Source organism: Tachysurus fulvidraco, chromosome 13, assembly GCF_022655615.1.
Source record: "Tachysurus fulvidraco isolate hzauxx_2018 chromosome 13, HZAU_PFXX_2.0, whole genome shotgun sequence".
NCBI lineage: Eukaryota > Metazoa > Chordata > Actinopteri > Siluriformes > Bagridae > Tachysurus > Tachysurus fulvidraco.
This window is the reverse complement of record NC_062530.1, coordinates 20,581,884-20,604,727: the sequence shown is the minus strand read 5'-3', so window position 1 is coordinate 20,604,727 and position 22,844 is coordinate 20,581,884. Positions and strand designations below refer to the sequence as shown.

General features: G+C 38.7%; 2 protein-coding genes across 2 annotated transcripts; one reads left to right on the top strand and one right to left on the bottom strand.

Annotated features, from left to right (window-relative positions):
- Nucleotides 1-265: 265 nt before the first annotated feature.
- Nucleotides 266-2,722, bottom strand: tmem243a (transmembrane protein 243, mitochondrial a). The gene is made up of 5 exons (XM_027161625.2): nt 2,588-2,722; nt 1,099-1,303; nt 949-999; nt 726-830; nt 266-600 (listed from the first exon to the last, which is right to left on the bottom strand). The coding sequence occupies exons 2-5, from the start codon at nt 1,207-1,209 to the stop codon at nt 478-480; spliced, it is 390 nt and encodes a 129-aa protein (XP_027017426.1). The 5' UTR covers nt 1,210-1,303; nt 2,588-2,722; the 3' UTR covers nt 266-477.
- gan (gigaxonin) lies at nt 2,705-15,862 on the top strand. The gene is made up of 11 exons (XM_027161624.2): nt 2,705-3,106; nt 4,279-4,393; nt 4,474-4,824; nt 6,175-6,395; nt 7,369-7,490; nt 10,022-10,134; nt 10,375-10,527; nt 10,612-10,748; nt 10,998-11,132; nt 11,236-11,345; nt 14,396-15,862. Exons 1-11 carry the CDS (start codon nt 2,925-2,927, stop codon nt 14,575-14,577), a joined length of 1,821 nt encoding a protein of 606 aa, XP_027017425.1. The 5' UTR covers nt 2,705-2,924; the 3' UTR covers nt 14,578-15,862.
- Nucleotides 15,863-22,844: the final 6,982 nt, after the last annotated feature.

The window sequence follows — 22,844 nt, the reverse complement described above, 5'->3', positions numbered from 1 at the left end:
CCAATGAGGATGAGGTTCCCTTTTAAGTCTGGTTCTTCTTAAGGTTTCTTTCTCTTCCATCTCAGGGAGTTTTTCCTCCCCACAGTCACCTCAGTCACCTCAAACTTGTTCTTTGGGGATAAATACATACACATTTAAATATAAGTCTAATATTAATCTTGAAGTTTTTGTACTATATTTCTTATGTTCTGTAAAGCTACTTGGAGACAACGTCCATTGATAAAAGCTCTACAAATAAAAAAAACACTGTAGATCGACGACGAGCTGTGTGCAGAAGCATCTTGTCCGTATACACAAATACATTTATTTCACTTCGATTTGACAAACAGCAGAATTTATTACATGTATTAAGGACAAATCTCTCACTACTCAATAATATAATGTCTCTCTACTCACGTTCATGACAAATCAATGAATTGCTCTCATGTTTAGTGTGAAAAAGATGACAAACATTGTATATAGGTGTATGAAGAACTCTTATCTCCCAACATCATGAAAGTAAAGGTTTGCACATAAACAAAGCAGGACGACAGAGGCTAAGGTGTAATAGATGAGGTTTCTGAATTTGGGCTCCAGGTCACCTTGTCGATACCAAAATATCTGTAAATTGAGAAATGTATTGTTAATTGCTATAATAGGAAGTAGTAATTATCATAAGTATCATCTGATATGTGTACCCTAAACAAAATCGAGAAGAAACAAAGGCTAAAGTTATCAGTACAAACCAGAACCAGCACTGAGGAACAGATCATGATGATGCAGATCCCAAAGAAGATGTTCAGAGCATTCGGAGCAGATGTAGGAAAGACAAAGGAACTGATGATGGTTACCTCGTGAAGAATAAAAGATACCATATAACATAATAACCTGATTATTCTCTCCACAAACATGTTTACATAGAAACTATTCATGTCACCAAAGTATAAGAGCTTAAAATCATTTACTCACAATCACTAAAAGAGACGTAAATCCACCGACAGTAAGGTTGATCATTCGATTCTGGAAGAAAACAACATGGTCTCACATATAACAAGAAATTGTTCTGCATTCTGACTTAAGTATAGCGTAAGATCTCTAAGTGCTCTCTCTCTCTCTCACCCAGGCAGATGTTTCTCCAAACAGTAGCCTGCTGTCCGACATTTCTGTGCCATAGCTGTGTCGGATGCGTTCGTCCATTTTAAGGGCTGAGTTCACTGAGATCCTAGTCATGAGCACCGGCTAATCCCCGAGCCCAACCCCGAGGCCCTTGAACTCATGACGCTCACCAGCTTCCATCATATTTCCAAGAAAAAAATGCAGCACTCTGACCAGACACACACATATGCATTTTTTTAATTGTTGATGAAACAGATAATGTTTGTCTTAATGTTAGTTATTTAGAAGAAGAAGAAGAAGAAGAAGAAGAAGAAGAAGAAGAAGAAGAAGAAGAAGAAGAAGAAGAAGAAGAAGAAGAAGAAGAAGAAGAAATTTGTGATTTTACAATGAGTCCTAAAAGTCACTGTAGTCAAGAATACTACAAAACCCATTAACCTCAACACTGGCCAGGCACAAAGGAGGGAATTTCTGTGATTTTTTTTTAGATATGTATATAAACAAAAATATTTTCTGTATATATAATATATGTCATATCATACACATGTAGCTCCTTAATCTGTTTTCCTGGGCATTCAGGCAAACATGGCAAGCAAGGCAATCTTCAGTGCTATCCCTATAATCTAAATCATAGCTGGTCATAATGGTAATAAGAACAATGATTACGTTAAACAATTTTAATTTGCTTTATAGGAAAACCAAAAACATATAAAATGAAAAAAATTCCATTAAATGGTAAATATGTTTCATATTTTGCTACTGAACAAGAATAACATTTTAAATATGATTATACAAATAAATAAAAAATAATGTGCAGGTTATAATCTTAGATTATAACCTGCACCTTTATTTATAAAGTTATTGACAATTATGAACAAACTCAAGTCTCAATCCCAATTAAAGGTGGGGTCTCTGTTGTTTGAAAGCCATTGTTGACATTTGAAATCACCAAAACAAACACGCCCTAACCCAAATGGCTCCTACCCCTGTATTGATAGCTCTGGCTCAAACATACACCAGACAAGTATAACCCAAGTATAACCCAGACAAGTATTATGGCGGAACCTGCTGGGGCAGCTGACCGAGGGTATATTTTTATCAATAAATGAACTCAATGAGTAGTACTATAGTAATACAAATGTGTTTTTGTAGTACTGTGTGTTGTACCGTGAAAGGTTTATCTCCATTTCACGCAGAAGACGTTCAGTTCTCTCCAGTGCTGGAAAGCTGATCCTATATTAACACGGGTACTGCTTCTTGCCTTATCGTAAGCCTTAATTTGCTTAATGTTTTTATCCGCCATGTCAATGTTTCAATCGCTTTCTGCTAACGTCACACATGCTCACTGAACGCTCTCTCTGCCCATATTGACAAGACACACCCCTTTCTGCTTATTGGCTACACGTTAGTTTTGTTTTTGTTTTGTTTGGCGGCCCGACGCTGTTTTCTGAAGCGTTTCTCAAACAACGGAGACCCCACCTTTAACTCTGCATACCTTGACTGCTGTTCGCACTCTGATCCTGAAGGTGGCGATAAATCCGCCGTAACTCATAATAAAAGAAGGCGGAGGAGGAAAAGAAGAAGTCGCTTTGTTTACATCAGTGTAGCTTTAGCTTTGACAGTCATCGGTGTGAAGAGTGAATGAAATCATAGGTCTGGAATTAGGTTCTAACATGTAACTATGACTCGATATATTTAACCCTCTACGAAATATACAAGAATTACTATATAATCCAGATTATTTACTCATGTTATGCAGAGTCGGTGATATTTTGTAGCTATTTTTCTTTCCCAGAAGCTTTGTTAGTTAGTTAGTTAGATAGTTGTGGAAAATGTCGAAAGCTGGGGCTGATCCTGGGTCAGTTGTCTCGGATCCACAACATTCCCAAAAGCTTTTAAGATCCCTGCGTTCCTTCAGAGAAGATGGGAGTTTTCAGGACGCAGTTTTGGTTTTGGAAGGTGAAGAAATCTCGGTGCAGAAAAATATCCTAGCAGCCGCGAGTCCTTACATCAGGTACTGAAACTTAGGACGTGTTTAAGAAGAATGACACAAGCTTGGTTTCTCCAAACCCTATGCAGACGGTGGTGTGTTTTAGATTATTTAGATGTTGTCTTGTTATAGATGTTGTTGTTGTTTTTTGTTTTCCATGCTGTGTAAACACTAAGGTATGTGGCCTACAGTAAGTCATGTTTATGAGGCGTCTCAGACATGCTGGAGCAGCAACAGGGTGTGTCCTTAACACTCCACCTCCTGTTCCTGCTACTCCTTTTCACTTCATTTCAGTATCATACGAAGGGATTTCTTCTACACGTTGGAGATTTTAGTCGAAACGAAGCCACGATTATAAGAATGATACCTGATCATGTGCTTATGTTGAGTAACTGACATAAAGTCACCTGATCATGTGCTTATGTTGAGTAACTGACATAAAGTCACTAAAAATGTTGCCTAAATAGCATTGATTATTTTTTGGGGGGTATGGCATAATGAATAATAGCTGAGATGTTAACAATAAGGGGAAATATAGGCTCTGGTGTAGGTTAGGTTTTAACACAACACATTGCTTACTTGCTGTAGTGTTGAAATGGTGAAGTAGTTCAGCAGGTGTGGCAGTTCAGGGTGGAGATCTAAACTCTTTGAGGCTGGTGAAGCTCCAGGGTTTGTTAGATCATCTATCAGACCTTTTTATCTTGTCACGACTGCTCCCGTTCCAGTCCCGCAAACCGTGCACTCCTAGCCTTCAAGGAAAACCTGTTTATTGACCTAATTTCTGTGCACGTACAAAGTGTGTTATTCTTCTTATACAACAGCAATGTGCTGGTTAATGTAATAAAGAATGACTTTTCTTACATTTTATTCCTTATGTTTAATCTTAGATAATGTCTGCAAGGCATGTATCACTAATGTTCGCTTCCCAGCATCTGTTATTTACACGCCTTGAATTCAGTAATATTAATAATAATAATGTTACTGAGGAACAGGTTATTTATAGAGTTTTAGACCATTGATGAATCAATTTAGTTTGGATAGTTTGGGTTAAAGTATTTGAACTATTTTTGGAAATTGATTGAGTGAGTTTTGAGTAAAAAGCACTTTTTTTCATTGCATTTAGTGCATGGAAGTGTGTCAATAGTAGTTATGCTTTGCTACATATGCCAGTTCCACTTTTGTGTACATATTTATAGGACCAAGCTAAATTACAACCCGCCCAAGGAGGATGGATCCACATACAGAATCGAGCTCCAGGGCATCTCAATGCCCATCATGAAGCAGATCCTGGATTACATATTCAGTGGAGAGGTAATTCATTTGATTATCTGAATGAGTGTGTTACATAGCGGCTGTCAGGAAAGCCTGTCGAACTTCCGGTCTGATTCCAGATCTCTCTGGGTGAGGACACAATCCAGGATGTGGTGCAGGCTGCTGACATGCTGCTCCTCACTGACCTCAAGTCACTGTGCTGCCAGTTCCTGGAGAGCTGCATCACCGCAGAGAACTGCATCGGCATCCGGCTTTTCTCCCTGCACTACTGCCTGCACCATGTGCACCACGTGGCTACAGAGTACCTGCAGACGCACTTCAGGGATGTGGTGGACACCGAGGAGTTCCGTGAGCTGCCACCCGAGCGCCTGTGTGAGCTGTTGGCCATGGAGAAACTAAACGTGGGTAACGAGAAGTACGTGCTGGAGGCCGTGGTGCGCTGGCTCGGCTGCGACATCGAGGCTCGTCGGGTGAGAGAGGCGAACTATGTTATTAATAATTAGGACTAGCAAGTGCACATAAAGCCTTCCTACACATGCTGCATCACAGGGCTGTGTAACACACTCAGAGGAAAGTTATCCGCTATCCTCCTTGTACATAAGCAGGGGGGAGAGAGAGCAATGCCATCCCTCCCTGGCTAATTTTGCTCCTATTATTCCAACAAAGATGGCTGTGAACCTGCAGTTTCCTGACAGATCGATCTTGGAGAGCCAGACCTCTATTTTATTTTTAACCCAGTTTAGACCTGAACATATCCATTACAACACAACATTCTTCCTCTGATCTCAGAGGACAATAGGTGCGTCAGTCGGCTCTCTAGCTTGTGAGTCAGTAAATCGTTTTTTTACACTGATTAATCATTTTCTGGAAACATGACTACATACTTGCATTTTGTGTGTATAGCATATATAGCACATCAGTCAAAAATAGTAAAAGAAAAGCAAAGCAAAAACCCTTTCGAGCTGAGAGGTTTCAGAAAATGTGACATCATTTCCAGTAAGGGACCATGGTGAACGTCAATGCTTCCTTTTTTTTGTGGTCTATTATGGGATATTTTAGGGATCGTGCAGTCCAGTGCACTGGAAGGCTTTTGCGATTGAGACCGTCACATGCTTCTTTTTAAAAATGCACACAGACAACTCTTACGTCTTTTCGAAGCCGAAGGAGAAGCTAGCATCACGCTCTGGTTTGACGTACACGAGCTGACACATCAATGTTCACGTTCAGCTGAAGTTCATGATGTTGATCTGATTTACAGTAAAGAGGAGGAGGCTGGGTTTCTCACCCAGACAAGTAAACTGATTATTATGGAGTATTTATATAGAATAAAAGTTATATAATAAGAAGTAGATACAGTGACAAATAGGGGTCACATAGACCGGTCAACTCCCCGGCTTGTGCGATCACTCACTGCCACTATGGGGAGCTGAGGAGTAGATTGTGTAGTGGAAAAACACAGCAGCAACACAGACTATTAAGTAATGAATTCATTTGACATTTGAAACTTTCAAAATCATGGCTTACTTTATACTCTAGAAGCACTTGAAGCTCATCATCTCAGATATTAAAAGGATATTTCCAGGACATCTTTGAACTCTCTGAACGTTCTCAGTACCTTTTTCTGTTACTATAGAATTATATCCAGGATAAATATTTATCTGTTGTTGAATGTCCTCTCAGTGTCTTAACTGCAGCCTCATATATATATAATATAAATACACAGATTTCTGATTTCTGCAGGAATGTCTCTTGTGAGTTGTGAAGTTTCTTGCGATGTTTGCAGTCACATGCATGTGAATTCGTCTTCTGTCTGGCTGCAGGTGCACATGAAGGAGGTGATGTCTGCAGTGTGGGTACAGGGTCTGGATCAGAGCTACCTGCAGGAGCAGATGGTGGGAGACCCGCTGATGAGGGAGGTGATCGGTGAGTGCTGCGTGGAATCGTTAAGAGGCGCAGTGCAGCAAGGAGAGGCATTGCTCGCTGCCTTCAAGCCCCGGGGCTACTCCGAGTGCATCGTCGTCGCAGGGGGTGAGGACCGGGCGTGAGTATTCGAACGAGTCCCATAGAGCATGACATGATGTGTTAAAAACAGACGAGTTTTGTTATTGAACTGTTATTAAATCCTGAAGTGTTTTATTCCTCTGATACTACAGCAATTTACCAAAGACCACGTTTAGAAAAAACAAAGAACTAAAGATTTACTAAAGAAATGTATTGTACTCTTTATCCACTTTATCGCTTTGTCATACATCATTGTAGCCAAAAACACTTACTCAGTCAGTTTAATTTCTCTCCCGAAGAACGAAAACAAACAAAAAAATGTAGACATTTATATTCCAGAGAATAAAATAATGTCCTCTGTTCTGAATTTCCTGACTTTACCTCACAGAGTATTGATGTTATTTATGAACTTTTATTATTAACTAATAATTAAGTTATATAATGTTTAAAATAAGTGTCTTTATATTAAAGTTTTTTATATAGAAGGATATAAATGTTGAAATATTGTCATGGGTTTAAGCAACACTTCTGGGCCAGAATCAAGAATTTATCAGTGTTCAAATTCTCGTCGTTAGAAAAACAGGATGTCTTTATTATTGCTACACATACATTATAGTTAGAGTGCAGGGGAAGCTATCAGGGTTAGGGGCCATGTTCAAGGGCCCAACGGTTGCGGCTTGGTGGTGCTGAAGCCTTCTGAATAACACCTCCGAGCTTTAAACCAACCTCAGACAAGTTTTTTTTGTTTTGTTTTGTTTTTTTGTACTGTAGTTGTGCAGAAACTCACTGTATGAAATGTTCGAATGACATCTGAATAATTATTCACACACCGTTTGTGTCTTTTTAATTGAGATACAGATTTTTAACTAGTCTTGATGTAGCTCCATAACTAGTTTTGGTAGTAAACTTGTTTTATTTTATTTTTTTCTGCATGTGTGAGACAATGAATTAGACACAACAAACTTTTTTAATCGACTTCATGAATGCTCACACCGAGTGTGTTTCCTGTTCAGCACTCGGACACCGTCTGCGGTGACACGCTGCATGTGCCCTCTTTATGACCGAAACCGGCAGCTGTGGATCGACCTGCAGCCCATGAACGAGAGGCGAATCGGTCACGGGTTGGTCACCGCCGGTCAGTACCTTCTTCAAGATGCAGATTTATTCCTGTCCTGGTTTTATATAGCACATCAGAAACCATGCTCACCTTAATGTCTCATATTGATGATCGTTTCTCACTCTTATCTCCTGCTGGGTCTCTCTTTATATCGATACAGCTTCAGTGTTTAAACGGTGGAACTCCCAGACCTGGGGCCTGTTTCAGAAAGGAGGTTCAACCAACTCTGAGTTTAAACTTGAACTCTGAGTTTGACAAACCCTGAGATGGGAAACTCTGAGTTTTCGGTTACAGAACAGCTGAAAATAGTTAGTTTTATCAACTCTAAATTGACTGACTCTGAGTTAAGCGCGTGCACCACAACTAACAACATATTTCTCAACAGCAGAACTGGACGTGCTTATACAAGCATATGGAGAATCTCAACACGTATTTAAAAATAAATAAAAAGCAACACTGCTGTATAAAACAATAGTGGATTTATATATATATATATATATATATATATATATATATATATATATATATATATATATATATATACCTTTTAAAAAAGGTATATTTTTAATGTAAACTTCTCCCTCTAGTTACACACTTTGTTCAATTTGAGGATAATTCAGGCAATTGTATATTGTTTATGCATTAGAAATGCAGTTTCTTGTCTCTCCTTATTGTTCAAGTGGTTGAGGTTGATTTGGGATTTAGAAAGTACTTAATAAGTAAATTATTAATTTCATTAATAAGAAGACTTCATCAACAGGATCATACATAAAAGGACACGCCATTTCATTCTTTTTACATTTACGGCATTTAGCAGACCCCCTTACCCAGAGTGACTTTTTTTTATTTCAATTTTATACAACTGAGCAATTGTGTCCACTACAGTTTGGTGGACCTGGGATTTGAACCCATGACCTTCTGATCAGTAGTCCAACACCTTAACCACTGAGGTACCACATCCAACATTCGCTTTGCTGCTCTCTGCGTAACTGAAATGTGGGCAATGAATGAGGTGTTTAAGCGTCGCTTCCTCTTTAAAAAGGGGAGGAGACCGACAGAAACTCTGGGTTTACTGAAGAAAACCTGATCTCGACCAGGTTAGGTTCACAGAGTAAGTTACTATGGTACAGTAACTGACTCTGAGTATAAGTTACCTCTCTTTTAGAAACAAGCTTAACTTAACCTGCTTTCTCGGGTTTAACATACCTCCCTGACTGAAACGGAAAACACAGAGTTTCCCTCATTTCAGGCTTAACATACTCAGAGTTTTCACTTAACCTGCTTTCTGAAATGTGTGTTAGGGGTGAACATACTGTATCTAGGCAAATCATAGCAATTTAAATCAATCCAATCCAATAATCGTAATCCATCACCCACAAGGGAGGTCAGTTGGGTAGGAAGATAAAGGAGCTGCAGCACATGGAGATTTGGTATAATTTGAAGAAAATGTAGATCATAATGAATGACCTTTTAAATTTATTTTAGTCTTTTAGACCTCTTCTCTTTTTCCTGAAACCTGTTTAATGGTATTTCATCTAGTTATTGGTTTTCCTTTTACTTGTTAATGCTATCCAGACTCCAAAGCATTCTGTTTTGTCATCAGAAAAACTTTTCATCTGATCAGATTTGAATACATTTGTATTTAATATCAAATGCAATCTAATTGTTTATTGTTTTGCCACTAGCCAGTAATGCCCTAACTAAGCTAACGACAATGCAAATAGTTTTTCACTAAAAAACAAGCACAAAAAGGTTGCAATGCAATTTTTTTTTAAGGGGAAAAAACGAGGTGTTTTGGGCCGCAACAATCATCAAAAACAGACTTTCATAAGCATCACAAAAAAACTCAAGGATAAAAGTAATTCCTAACAAAAAAAAATGGATTTTATTGGTAGAAGCAGCAGAATCTTGATATATGCATAGTATTATGCTCAAGCTGTTTGTTTATTATTATTATTATTATTATTATTATTACTATTATTATTAATATTAGAAATATTTAGTGACAACCTAACTTAATGTTGAGCAATATAATTAAAAATTAAAAATATAAAAAATATTTACTTCAGTAATCCAAAACGTAGCTAGATTTTATTTATTTTAGTTTACTTTATTTAGTAAGAAATGAACAGCATTGTTGTTGCATGTCACATTGAGCTTTCCTTAATAGTTTATGGCTACCATGTAGAACTGTTGGTTGATGGATAAAATCAGATTTTTTTTGTCTGTAAAAAATTTTTATAAGTAATTTTACATTTATTTACATTTATAGCAGACGCCCTTATATATGTCTTTATACACTTATACATAAGTGCTTAATAGTCTAACATTGAATACATTAATCCTGGCTCACTAGGTTACATACATAAGATGGTATCTTAAGTATGTAACCTAGTGAGCCAGGATTAATGTTTAAAACATTTGTTCAAAATTACAATGAAAAAGTCTCAAAGGTTGTGGTTTTTTTTTTGTTGTTGTTGTTGTTGTTTTTTTTATACATACTCACTGTCCTGTTTTCAGTGGCTAATGTTCGCTGTTTTTCTGATCAGATGGCTGCCTTTTTGCGATCGGAGGAATGGATGAAAACAAGACAGTGTTGAGTAGTGGAGAGAAATACGACCCAGAGAATAACACCTGGACACATATTCCCCCAATGAACCAGGTATCTTTAACAACAGCAAAAAAAAAAACACAAAAAAAAACAGGAAATGTTTATTTCCTTTTTATGTGCAAGCGTCTTCCTATTTATTGAACACTAGTTGCGTTACCGCCACTAGGGGCAGCACACAGTAGCTTTCCATCATGCATGCTGAAACAACATGGCTGCTTCATATCAGATGAGTCAAACCTTAGCTTATCACCAGATGTCAGTGTTTGACCAAGTGTTGTTTTTGTTGGTTAGGCGAGGCAGCACTTTTGTATTGCTGAGATGGATGGATTAATCTATGTGCTGGGTGGAGAGAATGAAGACACTGAAGTCCTCCTCACCATGGAAGTGTTTGACCCTCACCTTAATAACTGGACAACCCAGACCAGCATGACTACTGTCCGAAAGGTGAGCGAGAGAAAAACATCAGTGTAAAGTGTGATACAGTGTACAGATCTGGTCAGACAAACACACGCTCGTTCTGTTCTCCAGTTCGGTTGCTGCGCTGCAATGAAGAAGAAGCTGTATGTCATGGGAGGAGGGTCTTACGGGAAAATCTTCGACTCTGTGGAATGTTACGACCCCAAGACTCAGCAATGGACTACGCTCTGCCCTCTAAAGGAGAGAAGGTAGAAAAACAGATTATGTCCTGCTAATATTTCATTACATTTAATCCTTTGTGTTTCACGTTTCTCGTGTAAAATGCGTCGTTAAACGTTCGAACACTACAACAACCCGGTCGTCTTGTTAGAGATCGTGCGCTTGTGTGTTTAGACAGACCGGGACTACAAGAGCATGATGTTTTGTTTTTGTTCGTTTCGGATTGTGTTTGTGTGTACTCGAGAGAATCTAACAATATTTATGGATGTTGGCTGCAGGTTTGGTGCCGTGGCGTGCGGTGTAGGTCAGGAGCTCTACGTGTTTGGAGGAGTGAGAAGCAGAGATGCAGACAACCCCGAGTCCAGCCAAATGACCATCTGCAAGTCTGAGTTCTTCCATGATGAGTTGAAAAGGTGGGTTTTTTTTAAAAGTGCAAGCATATAAAGATTTCTCGATACACCGTTAGATCATGAATGACAATCTTTTAAGTCTCTTGCTACTATTTTAAATCTAAAGATGGGTGCTGCTGGATGATCAGAACCTGTGCATACACACCACGTCGTCATTCGTATATGGAGCCGTTCCCATTGGGGCCAGTATATATGTGGTAGGAGAACTGGACACGGGTAAGTCTGGGACACACGTCCAATTATTTTAACGTTATCGTCTGCCTGTCTCTCTGATTATCTTTTTACTCTCTGATTAGATTTGCACTTCTGAGATTCCAAAGCATGAAACGTAGAAAACGGACAAGCCTCGTCCAGGCGCGTTTGCTCCCTTTATTCGGTTCATTTAGGCGAACATTCAGATCGCGACAAGTTCTTGAGCCGTTCACCTGTGATGAGAGAGTAATACGAGCCCAGATCATGACACACGACAAGAATCACGGGTTAACGAGTCCGATAGATCTCTAGGGACGAAGAATTCTGTGGTTGAGCAGGTCATGGCAATTCAGAAACAAAGCACGCTTCTTCCTTTTAAAAAAACGACGTATAAACGAGCTTCTACAAAACAGCTGACTAGAAGCAACGTTGTCATGAAGAAACCTCGATTCCTGGTCAAGCTGATAAATTAGACCCACTACACCAGCAGACTTGCAAAGCTGCTGATTATCCATCACGGAGGATGATCCCTGTCACACAGGAGCGCTCTGACCAATCAGAGGACAGTTTACTCGCATGTAAATTTTGCCGTGTGAGAGCGAAGCGAGTCGGTGAGAAAACACAACACTGTAGCAATTTACTTATTGTAACAACGAAGAAAACTTCGCTGGAAGTTTTGAAATTCCAAATAAGAAATATGTATTGAGTGACACACATTTGACACAAGGTGTATTCTGTTTGTCTTGGGCTAGATTCCTCTGTACTGTAGAACAGCAGTGAAACACTGAAAATCTGCTGCAGTGCAAGTCTTAAAGGCAGTTGTAGCATTTCTCTAAACAGTGAAGACACACACACTCTCTCACACACACACTCTCTCACACACACACTCTCTCACACACACACTCTCTCTCACACACACACTCTCTCACACACACACTCTCACAATCACACACTCTCACAATCACACACACAAACTCACACTCTCTCTCTCACACACACTCTCTCACACACACACTCTCTCACACACACACTCTCTCACACACACACTCACAATCACACACACAAACTCACACTCTCTCTCTCACACACACTCTCTCACACACACTCTCACTCACACACTCTCACAATCACACACACAAACTCACACTCTCTCTCTCACACACACTCTCTCTCTCACACACTCTCTCACACACTCTCACACACTCTCACACACTCTCACACACTCTCACACACACACTCTCACACACTCTCTCACGCACTCTCTCACACTCACAATTACACACACAAACACACTGTCACACACACACTCTGTCACACACACACTCACACACACACTCACACACACTCTCACACACACACTCTCTCACACACTCCCTCACACACACATTCACACACTCTCTCACACACTCTCTCACACACTCTCTCACACACTCTCTCACACACACACTCTCACACACACTCTCACACACACTCTCTCACACACTCTCACACACACTCTCACACACACACTCTCACACACTCTCTCACACCCACTCACAATTACACACACAAACACAGTGTCACACACACACTCTGTCTCTCTCACACACACACACACTCTGTCTCTCTCACACACACACACACTCTGTCTCACACACACACACACACACACACACACACACACACACAAACACACTGTCACACACACACTCTGTCTCACACACACACACACACACACTCTGTCTCACACACACACACACACACTCTGTCTCACACACACACACACACACACTCTAATAGTAGTAGATGTTGTAACAGTGAACCCCATGCCGTTTTTGTTATGCACATTTGTTTTTCCTTTACGTTGTTATACTAATACAGTCATCCCTGTGGATTTAGTCATAGATGTCACGTAAAAATTCATCACCTGAAACACGTCCTACAGTTAGCTCATGAAACGTTTATTGGATTTCCATAAGAGCTTATTACAGATATTTTTTAAGTATAGCCCAAGACATCCTGAATTCCCGAGTGCATTTCCCCCAGGCTTTCTCCCAAATCAACAAGCAAGTCGTGTCTCCTCCGTTGACATTAAGGAAGAAGTGTTCAGTCCGGTGCAGATTCAGGAGATTTCTATAATCGTGCTTATCTTTGCTTTTTGCTTTTTATTTGTTTCTTTCTGAACGTCTTCATTTTTCTAATTCTTTCAATTAGTGCTGCACTTCTCATTGTTCACTGCAGAGTCCGTACTGAATGTACTAGTGCTTGGATAATGCTACAAGGAAGCTGGAGCTAGAAAAATATCACCTAGGGGTTTTTGCCAGGACACTCAGTCAGGCAATTAACCCCTTGATAAAAGCTCATAATAGACTGCTTTCACAATGCGACATGACGCTCAGTGTTTAAAGTGAGACACATTGATATTTTTGGTGTTCGTATGTACGCACGCTTCGGCTTTATTCCCAGATGTAAACACGGTCTTTATTTAGAACTTGACGGGAACTGATATTAATGTTTGCTCCATTGTTTGCTCAACGGAGAACTCGTTACACCTGATTATTTTGACTTGCTTTACCGGATGGATTTTTTTTTTTTATATATGACGTTAAAGAAAAGGTTTTTTCCGACATTTTCATCATACACTGTCACATTGGTTGACGGTTTCCTACTTTACCCACACCGCCTTTCTTCTTCCTGCTCATAACAGCACTAGTGGTACTAAACGTCTATGCAGCAGCACTTTAGTTGTTTAGATCAAGGTTCAGCGTTCGCACTAACGCCGTATCAACACTACTGCACTTTTCATCTCGTCACATCAACTCATCTCAACTGTGTCTTTAGTCCAAGGTTTGCTGTCTCCATTAATACATCAGTACAGCACAGCACACTACCAGCGATCTCTCGCTGGATTCATGAAAACACAGCGTCACTTTCATATTACATATTTAATCTCTGCGGAGTTTTCTTTTGAATCTATCTCGAAGTCCCTCCAGGTTTTCTAGATTTTGTGGGGACTGACTTTTGCTCATAATGGGACTGACTTTTGCTCATAATGATAATGTTATCATTGTTTTTTCTTCTCACTCACTGTGCAGGCACCAGTTATGACTACGTGCGAGAGTTTCGGCGCAGTACAGGCACATGGCACTCGACTCGCCCCCTCCTGCCCTCGGACCTGTGTAAGACCGGCTGCTCTGCTCTCCGCATCGCTAACTGTAAGCTGTTCCGGCTGCAGCTGAAACAAGGCCTGTTCCGGATCCGAGTGCCATCCGTATAACATGCACATCAATGACCACATAGTCATCGTCTCTCTGCTTGCTGATCGGTTCTTTTTTTTTTTTTTAAATGTGTTTAAAAAAAAAGCACTTGTGGAATCTCTGGATATGAGGAGAGGATGCCTTCTTTAGAGAGCTGTGTAGGGACATTTCGTCCACTCCGTGTCATTTCTTCTTAAGGGAACTTGTCTTATTGTCTGTCTTTTCTTTCACTTTAAGGGATTCGAATGTCATTTTGATATGAAGCAGCTGCTTAAAACTGTTTTTAGAGCAGACCACAGGTTGTTACTGCCTTTTTACGCCAGCACTAACACAAACACCTTCGAAATATAGATCACGATGATGAGGCAGCTTGACTGCCTTTATTCTTCTTTCTTTTTTTTTATTTAATAATTTATAATTGTCTTTCACTTGAATATACAGTTGATGGGAACAGCTTTGGACCATCAGGAGAAGAATGATGGGAACTCTGGTGTATTTTTAGCCCATGTTAAACACTGCTTTAGATTTAGATAATATGAGCTGTCATGGCCGTGTGGTATGAAGATTATTTGGGAGAAAGGGATAGCAGTGTGCGTATTTAACAACGTGGAGAACGTGTTTGTTTAACGTTATTAAGCTTTGGAGTTAAAATTCCGTCTAATACACTACAGTAGGGCTTCGTCTTGCTACTTCTGTATCAAAAACGGCAGTAGGAACTGTCTTTTTCTGTATTGATAACATCACACTCAAGGATTCTCACTGACGTTTAATCATCATGTGTGTGCGTATGTGTGTTTTGAGGGTGACCTTTGAACTGGCTTTCCAGTCACAGCAGACCGTTTTGGCATCCAGCGAACCCATTTGTTGTGTTGCGCGTCACAGCTGCTGCCGTCTATTCTAATCATTACAGAGTGGCTTCTAGTGAAACTCGTCTAGTGTTCTAGTGAATACCTCGATGATAGAACATGTAAAGCAAACATTCGGATCTGCTTCATTTTAGGTCGTCCTAATATAACTTTCGATGATCAGACATGCTACGTACACGACAACTTTGTGATTTCGTTGCATTAGCCTAAGAATAAACATTTTTTACTACCGAATTAAAATCAATTTGACTGTATATACAGTGTAATAATCACATGTTTCAGGTACGAACAATAACGCTGGAAGGCCCTGATCATGTATTTGTTGACTGCATCAGTTTGAAAGAATTTATTTATTATACACTTCTGTTTTTAACCTGACCCTCTGATCTCCATACAAAACACAACCAGACTTGATTTGCAGACTATCTACTCGATAGTACATGCTGTATTTTATCGCCGTTCCTACTGATTATTTATGTTTTTCCTCCTCGCTATGCAGTGATAACGTCAAATTTCTTGTTAGACAGCCTTGACCTTTGCTCTTAAATTGTTAAAGCATCGCCTCGATGCTTCCGCAGTCAGTCAGTCGGTAGGTACGACACTCTACAAAGGTTTATGTACTAACGTAACCCTAGAACGGCTGTACGCACCTTTGACAACACGGCTCACGCCCAGCTCTTAAACATACAGTGTGCTTGTGTAAACAGACTGACTATCAACACACACACTACACATTCCTTCATTCCTTCAATCAAAATTTGTTAAGGACCGGTTATAGAAAATTCCTCATCTGGATAAGCAACTAACATGAAATGAATGGTGACGGAAATGAGGCTTTAATTAATTATTACCTTTCTATTAATGTTTAGTGTACATAAAATAATGCAGCTCGGAGTAGGAGGTGGCTATATGTAGAAAATACAGGAAGCCACTTCTGATTTTATATATATATATATATATATATATATATATATATATATATATATATATATATATATATATATATATATATATATATATATATACTGAATATATCACAGTATTAAAAAACTACCATCAAAACAGTAGTGTTGCATAAAAGAAATAAGAAAAAAATGTTTGTCTACAAAATGAATTACTTAAAACTGAAAAGAAGAAAATTAGTAAATTCACCAATTTATATTTTACAATTTTAATTTTTAAAAATTTCAATTTTTAAAAATTGTTTTAAAAACTTGACACTTAAAAAAAAAATTCAACTTTTACGATTTAAACCAGCATAACACCAAATCAGCTCCTAATCAGAGCTTATTATTAAGTAATGTTATAAACAGACATCATGATACCTACTGTGAAATAATTGATCACATATCGTATTGCTCAGCCCTACTTCCAAGCATGTTTTGTTTTGTAGTAGCACGTCACGTTGCTATGCTTTTTTAACACCTTTATTCTGAAGCCGATGCCGAAAGAATAAACGTCGACTTCTGTCTTTTTTCATTCCTCCAAATGTAAAACAGAATATTTTTGCAAGCCATGATGTCAGCTGATCATTAGACCAGAGAAGGAAAATAAATTGGAAATCTGGTGAGAACTGGCACTGATGTTGAGTGAGGAGGTCTGGGGTGAAGTCAGGGTTTCAGTTCATCCCAAAGTTGTTCTGTGGGGTTGAGTTCAAAGCTAGGTGATGGACATTCAAGTTAGAGCTTTGTGCACAGGGGCTTTGTCGTGCTGGAACAGGTACGGGTCTCTTGGTTCCAGTAAAAAACTACAGCAGATATTCTAGCCGATTTTATGCTTTCACCTTTGTGCACATATGAGAAGAAGAAGCATGTATGGGTTCGAGGGTCATGAGTCCATATACTTTTGGCCACATAGTATATGTATATACATTTCTGCCACGTATCTAAAGTGACTTACATTTTTTATTTCAATTTATACAACTGAGCAAATGAGGGTTAAGGGCCTTGCTTAGGGGCCCAGCTGTGCCACATTGGTGGACCTGGGATTCAATCTCACGACCTTCTGAACGCCTTAACTACTAGGCTACCACATCACCATGTATGTTACTGGATAAACCACAGCAAGCCACGCTGGTTCATGTATAGAAACCTAGAGATGCTAAACTACAAGGGTTTTTTCTTACGTTAATCAACTCCGCTAAGGTGTTTTTAGTACTTGTTTCAGTCTGTCACAGTATTTTTCTCAAGCTGCATCAGGACGGACCACAAGTTAACAATCCTGGATTACATTAAAGTAACCCTCTTATAGACCTTGGGGTAAGCCTGATTATCATTGATTATCTGGGAATGACGATGATGTAGAGAAGCACTGTTATTTTCACTCATACATTTCAGTCCTGGTCTTTTAAATCAGTGCACCAATCCAAATTGTAGTCTAAAGTCAGAGGTGCATTTTCACACAGGACCTTGAGGATGAGTCGCTTACTGCCTATCCCTGTTGACGATTTTTATTGCACATTGTGAAAGTAATTTCATTGTGAGGAAATGAGGAGGTACTACTGTATTATTATTTTCATTTTGACACAAGTGGTAATAACGTGACTTCCAAATAAATCTCAGAAAATCATCCGGAAAATCTTCTCACACAGATGTAGTCATTTGTTGTGAAATGATTAGATAAGAGTGTTTGAATGTGTGTGTGTGTGTGTGTGTGTGTGTGTGTGTGTGTGTGTGTGTGTGTGTGTGTGTGTGTGTGTGTGTGTATTCTACAGAGACAGTTGGGATTAACACAACAGGATTACAGAAGATGGTGGCATTAATCATTTAAACCAAATTGCTCTCATGGTGAGAGTTAATTTAACAGTAGGTCTTGTGACTTGGGACAGTGACGAAGCTCAGATTAGGGTGGATCTGGCCTCTAGTGCCCTATATTAGGAGCTTGGGAATTATCCTCTACCGGCTGAGTGAAAAGCCGGCTGAGTGAAACCCTGAGCAGACTGGACATGTCTATGTGTCTATACTTAGATGTGATAACTAACCAAATAACCTGTAAATGAATATCACAGGTAAAGAGGTTTTGACCTATTTGAACAAAACCACGGTTTTAGACATATGCAAACCGAACAAAATGTCAGCTAAAACGCTAGTCTTTTTCACTTGTTTGTTTTTTTTGTTTTTTTTTATTTGTGCCAATTTGTCTTCCTGTTCTTCTTCTTATAATAGTGATGATGATAACATACTGTATGTACAGAAAATAATATCCTATACAGAGCTGTTTACAGGGTATAACATTCCCTTACAATTTTACCGTACGTACATACATACATCATGTCATGATATAACACTCAAAATAAAGGCCTTCATATACAGTCTGTTGTTTCACACCTGAAAATGTGTTTTTGATTACTGTCTTCCATTTGTGTGTGTGTGTGTGTGTGTGTGTGTGTGTGTGTGTGTGTGTGTGTGTGTGTGTGTGTGTGTGTGTGTGTGTGTGTGTGTGTGTGAAGAGTGGCATATAGAAGGAGCTCACTGTAAAGATCAAAAAAGTCATAACAGATAGTTGTTTGGCTCTTGCTTGTCTACTCTAACATGTGATTCTGTTTGAGGCTTGTGACTACATGTTGCACAAGCAAATATCCAGACCTAAATCTTTTCAAAGTAACTGAAGCAATTCACAGGAAATGTTTGGGTGCTTGGTCTGGGAAAAAAAAACCTACAAGCTAGGTAATGATCAAAATAATCCCGAGTGAGATAGTATAAAGCACTTTTTTTTTTTTTGTTCCCCGATGTCTAACACAGCCTCTTTATTTCCATAATGAATCTCTTCCTGTGGTCTTCTTCCTGTGCCACAGTCAGCCATGTGACAAAGGGCTGGGTCACTCTGGTTGGTATCGTTTTGCATGATATGGTAAGTCTTATTCATTTCTGGTTAGAAAGGATGACGGTCAGGATGAGAATGCCAAGTAGTATGGATTGCTTTTTAGCCTCAGCCTGGGCTCTGTGGGACTGCATAGTCTATCATCAGAGTATATCCAGCAGGGACATGAGCACCCTGTCTCGGCAACCACACACAGTACAGACTGTCAACAAAACAAGAGAGCTCATGATCTTTCTCATGGGTACTAATCAAGCTAGTATCATTGCTGGGTGTCATGACGTCATTGCCTGTAAAGAAGACAAAGATGACACAGTATATGTTACAGTAAAGTTTCCCACTGCCTAAGCAGCCTACAGAGGAGTATTCAAATGTCAATAACGTGGAACAGTTTGTAATGAAGGCCTTGGGTTTAGAAAGATGAAGGAAAGTTGAAACAAAACAGCTGCTCTTTATGGCAGCAGTGAATTAGAGAAGAGATAAGGATTGCTTTTCCCTAGCTGATATGAAAAACTATTTTATGAGCCAAGGTATAGCTTGTGGGTGAACATAGCAAGGACTGACACTGAGTTTCATCAACTCTGTGTTTTTTGTTTTTTTTATAAAATGTTGCTCATCTATCCTGCACCGTCCCACGATTGAAGACGGTTATGACATCAAGGGAAAAGAAGTTGCGACATTCTTAGTTAGTAAATGTTTTTTGCAAATTGCATTGGATGGTTTCCTGAGCAGTCTTGTACAGTTTCAGGAGTGTTGAAACAGATGTGACACAATGGTTGCTAATCACTGACATGAAACGATATATTTCTCTGAAAAATGGGCAAGATCAGAGAGTTACTGGACGGATAAATGAAAACTAAAGACAGATTTATGGCCCAAGCTTAAGTCTTAAGTCTGGGATAGGGCTGTTATGATGTCATGTTTTCACAGTCATGGTGGATGATCAACTGGTTACAGTATTTCCACTGCTGACATTTTTCAAAATACAAATTAAAATACATTTCTGTCTGGTTTCTTTTTTACCCGACCAGTCTCCTTATTCCGCTGCTTCTCATCCATTTTGTGTCTCACTTTGACCCTACAAAAAGTCACCAATTTGCTCAATCTGTCTGAATCAACTCATCGACACGGCCTGCACTGACAAACCTGTGTGATCTGCTACTGTTGGAAACATTACATTGCTTACCTGTTTCTGTGTTTGTTTGTTTGTTTGTTTTTTTATATAAATGACAGCAAATTAACATGATTGTGTTGACCATAACTAAATAAAAAATATGAATTTTTGGCTAAGCAGCTCTGTATACGTCTGTTTTCTTTTCCACGAGTTGCAATAGGTGTTTTATTATATATATATATTTTTTAATGTTTGCACAAATACAAAAAATATGTACAATAAGAGAAAAAAAATACAATCCATATATTGTGCAGGGAGAGGCAAAAAACCCGAAGGGCTTATTTAAAGCCTCCACCTAAACAACAACAACCAAACTAAACTAAATATAAAATTTAAAAAAATAAAAAAAAAAGAAAGAAGAAAAAAGATATTAATAATAATAATAATAATAATAATAATATACTTCAAAACCATATATAATATATATAACCTCAGTGAACAAAAGCACAATTACAAATAAGCAATAAAATGATTCTTTATATATCTTTTATATCTTTTTAAAGAAGAACATCTTTCTGCTAAATGAGTTAAATCATTCCATAATTTAATAACCCTAAATCATATAGAGTAATGACCTCTACAAGTAAGAATTTTAGGAATATGTCAATTTGAACATTGACGAGTTAAGTAACTGTGAACCTGTGAATTTACTTTAAAATACATTGTAAATTGCTCTGGATTGTTACCTTCACCTGAATATATTTTATAAATAAAAACACAAATTTGAGAAATGTTGATATCATAAACAGTAAGAACCTGAAATTTTTTAAATAAAGAAACAGATGAAGTATATACATTGGATTGGGATGCAATCCTAAAAAAAAAAAAGTTTCTGAAGGGAAAAAATATTATGAAGAGTACTAGGATAAGTTCTCGCCCAAACTACATTACAATATGAGAGATATGGATAAATTAGACTATAATAAAAAGTAAGAATGCATTCTGTGGTGATAAAATGCCTAACCCTCCTTATTATACCAGTAGATTTATGTATTTTCCTATTTACGTAATCAGCGTGTTCCCTCCAACTTCAACTCTCATCAACATAAACTCCCAAGAATTTTACAGTTGACACTCAATAGACTCAATTGTAATTTTTGCTAAGTCCTTAGGGTATAATTTTTTCCCACTGTTTCTCACAGCTGTGCTGCCTTTCCACGACAAGATAATTCAGTTCAATTCAATTCAAATTAATTTCTACGGCGCTTTTTACAGTCGACATTGTCTCGAAGCAGCTTTACAGAACATAAACATAAAACAAAAGGTTAATATAAAGAATAATATAAAAGAAGAAAGAAGATAAGAAAGAAGATAAGAGTTCTTCATACACCTACAGTATATACAATGTTTGTCATCTTTTTCACACTAAACATGAGAGCAATTCGTTGATTTTTCGTGAATGTGAGTAGACAGACATTATTTTATTGAGTAGTGAGAGATTTGTCCTTAATAAATGTATTCAATTCTGCTGTTTGTCAAATCAAACTAAAATAAATGTATTTATGTATATGGACAAGATGCTTCTGCACACAGCTCGTCGTCGATCTACAGTGTTTTTTTATTTGTAGCGCTTTTAACAACGGATGTTGTCTCCAAGCAGCTTTACAGAACATAAGACATATAGTACAAAACCTTCATTAATATTAGATATTTTTAAATGGGTTTGTATTTATCCTCAATGAGCAAGTCTGAGGTGACTCAGGTGACTGTGGGGAGGAAAAAAATCCTTAGATGGAAGAGAAAGAAACCTTGAGAGGAACCAGACACAAAGGGAACCTCATCCTCATGTGGGTGACACCAGAGGGTGTGATTATAAATATACAGTCTTATAATATTCATTCATTCATTTATTCATTTTCTACCGCTTTATCCGAACTACCTCGGGTCACGGGGAGCCTGTGCCTATCTCAGGCGTCATCGGGCATCAAGGCCGGATACACCCTGAATGGAGTGCCAACCCATCGCAGGGCACACACACACACACACACACACACACACACACACACACACACACACACACACACACACACAATTTTCCAGAGATGCCAATCAACCTACCATGCATGTCTTTGGACTGGGGGAGGAAACCGGAGTACCCGGAGGAAACCCCCGAGACACGGGGAGAACATGCAAACTCCGCACACACAAGGCGGAGGCGGGAATCGCGAACATGCTACCCACTAAGCCACCGGGCCCCCCCCCCCCCCCCCCGATAATAAATAATGACAAAATCATTTTAGGACAATTAGATGTTCAAAGACACTTTAGTACAAAGAAGTGATAAATATTTCACTAGCTCATGCCTTTTGAAATGAAAGCTTTAATATCCGAAAACTATGACTATTTTTTTAGACTAATTTATTAGTCCCTGAACATTTCATATCTTTGAGTCAGGACAGAGCTGTATTGGTATCCTGTAGGAAATTCCTTT

Bases quoted from the DNA above. Each gene is read 5' to 3' on its own strand.
- tmem243a (XM_027161625.2), bottom strand. From the start codon at position 1,209: ATGACTAGGATCTCAGTGAACTCAGCCCTTAAAATGGACGAACGCATC. The intron at 831-948 runs GTGAGTAAATGA...ATTCTTCACGAG, and splicing joins TTACGTCTCTTTTAGTGATT to GTAACCATCATCAGTTCCTT. The intron at 601-725 runs GTTTGTACTGAT...CTCAATTTACAG, and splicing joins GTTCCTCAGTGCTGGTTCTG to ATATTTTGGTATCGACAAGG.
- gan (XM_027161624.2), top strand. From the start codon at position 2,925: ATGTCGAAAGCTGGGGCTGATCCTGGGTCAGTTGTCTCGGATCCACAA. The intron at 10,135-10,374 runs GTATCTTTAACA...TTTGTTGGTTAG, and splicing joins ATATTCCCCCAATGAACCAG to GCGAGGCAGCACTTTTGTAT. The intron at 11,346-14,395 runs GTAAGTCTGGGA...CTCACTGTGCAG, and splicing joins GGTAGGAGAACTGGACACGG to GCACCAGTTATGACTACGTG.